The 5,354-nt window shown below is 40.7% G+C and overlaps 1 protein-coding gene across 1 annotated transcript; it reads left to right on the forward strand.

The window, feature by feature from the left end:
* Positions 1-422: 422 nt before the first annotated feature.
* On the forward strand, positions 423-4,141 carry rpl14 (ribosomal protein L14). Its single transcript, XM_005940854.2, has 6 exons — positions 423-505; positions 1,115-1,216; positions 1,302-1,396; positions 1,572-1,671; positions 3,689-3,742; positions 4,046-4,141. Exons 1-6 carry the CDS (start codon positions 503-505, stop codon positions 4,103-4,105), a joined length of 414 nt encoding a protein of 137 aa, XP_005940916.1. The 5' UTR covers positions 423-502; the 3' UTR covers positions 4,106-4,141.
* Positions 4,142-5,354: the final 1,213 nt, after the last annotated feature.

Here is a 5,354-nt window from a genome sequence, read left to right on the forward strand (position 1 = left end):
AAGTGCACATTCTCCATTCAACAGTCTACAACTCCGTAATGAGATAAGATATGAAAATGTAATGAATACATCATATGTGCCCGAGACTTCCTTCTTTCATTTGGTGAAACATTTATTACGTTGTGATGTATGGTGTTCAGTAAAAGTCAGTCAGTGTGAAAAGTGTGACAACTTACCCCGCTCTCCCCTACAATGACAATAAAGGTCTATTTTATTATATTCTATTCTGTTCTATTCTTTTCTAAGTAGGAGAATGATACGCGGGTAAAGCAAACACCGTAACAATTCCGAAAATCTTCAAAGGGATGAAGCTCCTTAATCTGATGCTCTTCTGTTACGCTTTTTATAACATTGTAGTCTATGTCTGCATTTCGGAAAACGCATGAAAGTTTCTCTGTCACTTCCAAGTGACTCCGTCACTGCGCATGTGCCAGAATGAACCGGAAGCCGTATGTGCGCCAGGCGGAAGCTCTAACGTCCTTTCTGCTCCCGGACTGCCATCATGGTGAGTTCGCCATGAAAGCGTCAGAGATTTAATATCTTTTTTTAAATGTAAATATGTAATTGCTGTGGGAAAAAATGGGGCCGTGTGTACTTTTAAGGCACTAATACACACATCTATGAAGTTTTTGTACAGTACTGTGTCAGTTTTGCGTTTTTAATGAGGTATTTGTAAGATGTCGGCAGTTACCCGCAACACAACGTGGTCTATCAGGCTGAGTGGGCCTGAGAGCTGAGAGGGGAAGCACGCTCAGTTCGTAGACTTAAATCGCGTAACATAAATCTCGCTGGTTGGGCGTAGTGTGATTTTTAGGTAACTTATAAAAAACTGTTAAACGCACCCTTGTGTTCGGTGCCTATCGTAGTTAGCAGAAACAGTGGCTAGCTGACGTTAGCTAATTGGTACAATGCATCGCCGGGTAGTCACACAGTCTCCTTAAATGCCCCTTATATAAATATATATATAAAAGTTTTCGTATGTTCTGCTTTTAACGTTAAATTTATTTAACAAAGCTTGTAAAGCACCTATCTAACCAAACGAAAGGTGCCCAGCTTCCTCCTCAGCCTCTCGGCACTCTGGTGAGCAGTGCTCTGCTCTCTCTTTCTGCTCCAGGTGTTCAAGCGCTTCGTTGAGATCGGCCGTGTGGCCTACGTCTCGTTCGGACCCCATGCTGGCAAGCTGGTGGCCATCGTGGATGTCATTGACCAAAACAGAGTGAGTGCTCTGGATTATAGCTGGTAGGTCAGTGTGGGCCTCTACATTTGACTTATTGATGTGAACTGTCTTTTGTGGTTTCTAGGCTCTTGTTGATGGTCCCTGCACAGGGGTGAGGAGGCAGTCCATGCCCTTCAAGTGCATGCACCTCACAGACTATGTCATCAAAATTCCCCACAGGTGAGTGTGGATAGTGATCATATTTAGTAATGGATATTCCAGCTATGAACAGGGCTGTAGAGCGCCGATGGGAGCAAGAATCTGGTTGTGTTTTGGTGCTGCTTTAGGTGTATATAATGTGAAACAGTAATGATCACCCATGTTATCAGTACTTAACATTTGTGGTGGTCCACAGTGCTCGCCAGAAGTTTGTGAGGAAAGCCTGGGAGAAGGCCCAAGTCAACGAGAAGTGGTCTGAGAGCAGCTGGGCCAAGAAGATCGAGGCAAGACAGAAGGTAAGGCCGTGTTTCACTTTCTAAAGTTTTAAAATTAGTGTTATGGGAGAAAGGGGCACACTTAAACACTGAATGAAATAGTCGTTAATATGGTTTTAATGGCAAATCCAAAATAGTTTTGGAGGGGGGGGGGAAAGGAGGACGCGGATGTGAAAACCCATCATTAAACATCTCACGTTCGTCTGCTCGGTTGATGGATGTGATTTCATTATTTGTGATTTATTGATGGTGAAGACATAATCTCATTAAACGTGTGACCAGTGTGGTCTAAGATGCTGCTTTCTTGCAATATGATTCCAGTTGTTTGTTGTACTTGTCTGTTCTGATGTTTGCAGTGGTAATGACTTCAGTTGGTGGTGGAAGCTCACCACCTTATCAATAGCTGTAGAAAATACTGAACTGGTTACCACATAGTTCACATAGACCAGTCTGCCAGCACCAGTTTCATACACAACTTTTTTTCAGTCAAATGAAGCTATACCACATACAATACACAAAGAAAAACTATCACAGTATTTTGGGTGGTACTTACAGAACTGTTTCCAAAAGGTTCACGTCTGAACACATGCGATTACACAAATGCCTCTGAGGGTTTAACAGCAATGTTGTGATACCTTGTAGTAGAGCAGGGCGATATGACCAAAAATATTTATCACGATAGACATCTGAAAATTTGCGATAACGATATAACTGACGATATAATTGACACCAGACAAAATACTTTACAACTCCACAACTTTATTAGTGCAAAAAACCCCATCAATGTATTTTCACTTAAACAAGCAGCTTTTTTATGTGCATTAAAGTTATATAAAAACGTAACAGTGCAAATTCCTTGCTGACAGTTTAACCAAAAGACATTTCCAGTGGAAATTGGCCGTCATATCCTCAGCATAACCATGTATAATATCCACAACACTTAAAAAGAGGTTATGCACACACAATACGGTAATATTATGTTGAAGCACAGGACGTATCACTCCGCGAGGCGCCTGCCTACAATAGCTGTAATGCTCCGACAATCCATCAAGCGGTGCGGGTTCGTAGCTTAGCAAAGTCGTACTGAAACATTTGACAGATTTTTGAGCGCCGTGTACGACATAAAATCGTTTCGAGGCCAGTAAACACAACCAGAATTCATACATAAGGCACACGGGATTATAAGGGGCACTGTCGACTTTCAGAAAAATCAAAGGATTGATTTTAAGTGTGCCGTATTTTCCAACAAACACGGTAATAACGACGGCCCGCTAGCATGCTCTACCACAAATAGTGCTTTGTTGTGTATCTGATGGACGAAAGCTAAACCAGTGCCACACCACTGAAGTTGCAGATTTTTACAAACCAATTCTGGTTCATTTCCTTCAACGATCCGCTTTCGCTCTTCTCATTCTGCGTCGCCGCCATGTAAACATAGGCACTGCGCATGCGCGTTTTACCCATACTCTATCGCGATATTTCATTTTCCTATGGTTGCCCAAAATTACACCAGTATTACCGTGAACGGTATGATATAGCCCAGCCCTACCTTGTAGCTCACTTACTGTGCACCTTAGAGGTTAAGGTCGGATCTGTCAAGCCAGTTGCTCAGTCATCTGTCATTACTAAACAAAAGTTTAAACAAAATTGCTGTGTACACTTCATTTTTGCGTGACTTTGTAACAGATTGTTCTAGTCTAGTTGGTCACAGCAATGCAGAAGATTATATATATGGCGACACATATAAAATGGGTTCATTACTAGGACACAGTCTCAGATCCAGATCAAGGATGTCTCGGTGAGCCTGAGAAGGGTTGTGGAAAGTATCTGCCCTTACTTTCTTAGACCCCGGAGCCTGTGATGGGAAAGGTTTCGAGCCTGCTGGAAGTTGTTGTGATGGAGATTCAGTGTTGGTACTTGTGTTTTACTTTCATCTGTTTGGCCGTCTGCCACAGCTGAATGGATTCTAGTCAGTCACACAAAAAAGCAAACCACCCCCAGGCGCTCTCTGACCCTTGCCTCTTGGATTTCTTTGCAGAAGGCCAAGATGTCTGACTTCGACCGCTACAAGGTGATGAAGGCCAAGAGAATGGTAAGTGTGGCAAAAACACAAAATGCCTCAAATATGTGAGCCAAGTAAGCAAGCAGAGTGGCTTCAGATTATTCCTGAGGTTCAAACACTGGAACCCTCTCAGATATTTCCTGCCTGTTAAACATGCTCTTTGAGGCTGCACTGTCACTATATACACACATGGTTAGAGCTTCTGAGGTTAGTGGATAGTGATTTAGTTAGTGATTGTGCCAGTAAGCAGGGTGCAGGTCAGTAGTGTTTATCCTCCAGCAGTCACTGAATATTTTTTTAATGCATTCTGTTATTTTTTTTTTTCCTTTGCAGAGGAACAAGATCATCAAGCATGAGGTGAAGAAGCTGCAGAAGGAGGCTGCAAAGAAGTGAACAGTTTCTACAAAATAAATGTCCTGTTCAATTGTTCTCCTGTTGTCTTCTCTTCTTTTATCATCAGATTGAAACTGCTTTAGACCTTTAAACCTGAGCTGCTGGTACATAGAAATACCAAAACCCAAATTTTGATATGAGGACATTATCCCTAAAGTTTCCAAAGCTTCTGTGAACTCAGAAAAGTAACTGATGTAAAAACATAGAGCAAAGTAATAGAGTAAATGTTCTTAAAGTATTGGGTAAAATTTGTAATCACAGCTTATTTGAAGCTTTGAGACGGGATGTCTACAACACAGAGTTGGCTGCTTTCATAAAGTTATTTTTTTTGTAATTCTAATATCTGTGCTGACCACCTTAAATATTTCATCTGGGCATATGGCCTCCTTTACAGTAATGCTTAAAGTACTGAAATGAACAACCAAACTTTAAACTTAAGAATTCAAAATAAAATGTTTTTTAAAAGATCAAAGATCCATAATATCCAGGCTTGTGTCTGTAACCAAGCTGGAGTCATAACACTGTTAACATGAGCAAAATGCAGGATGTGCAGGACTATAACTTGCAGTCAAATATATATGGACCTGTGAGCAATGCCTAAGTTTGTTTTACATTAAGCTGATGCAGGAACATACTTGTAATACACAGTGGTGCATAAAAATGAAGCAGAAAGCAGGAAATGAAGTGTTTGATATTCAAAGTTGTTTAGTAACTCATAAGCAGCCCATCACAATCCCTGTCAATGTATTACAAACTATAAACATCCCAGCGACACTGGTGTAATCACTATAAGAGTAATAAATGTACAAAAGGTCATTTCTGCCCAGTGTACTTTAATCTGTATATGTCTTACTTATAGGCTATCTGTTATACCTGGGATCAAGGTTAACCTATCCAACCACACTTAATATGACAACTGACAGTCAACTAATCATTTAACGTAAATACTTCCGTTTTTAATTACTTTGTGCTTCCTAATTTAGCCTCAACGTGTCGCTAAAGTGATCGTTGGAGTGTAAGGCAAAAAAACAACAACAAACAAACATAAAAACCGAGCGCCAAGAACCATTTTGTCACTTGGCCACTAGATGGCAGTCTTGGTTAATCTTGGCTGATGTAGTGGAGCATAGCCTCTTTGTCTCTTCATATTTACTTAAAAACAAGTGATAGTTTTTCAGATGTTTAAATCTGAGCCACTAAATGCAAAGCTGACGTGCGTCATTTTGCTCAGTAAATCATTTGTTTAAAT

The sequence above is a fragment of the Haplochromis burtoni genome, unplaced genomic scaffold (assembly GCF_018398535.1).
Source record: "Haplochromis burtoni strain Fernald_Lab_line unplaced genomic scaffold, NCSU_Asbu1 Contig_297, whole genome shotgun sequence".
Classification (NCBI taxonomy): domain Eukaryota; kingdom Metazoa; phylum Chordata; class Actinopteri; order Cichliformes; family Cichlidae; genus Haplochromis; species Haplochromis burtoni.

Coding starts and splice junctions, on each gene's coding strand:
- rpl14 (XM_005940854.2), top strand. Junction 1,397..1,571: donor GTCATCAAAATTCCCCACAG/GTGAGTGTGGAT, acceptor GGTGGTCCACAG/TGCTCGCCAGAAGTTTGTGA. Junction 1,672..3,688: donor AGATCGAGGCAAGACAGAAG/GTAAGGCCGTGT, acceptor ATTTCTTTGCAG/AAGGCCAAGATGTCTGACTT.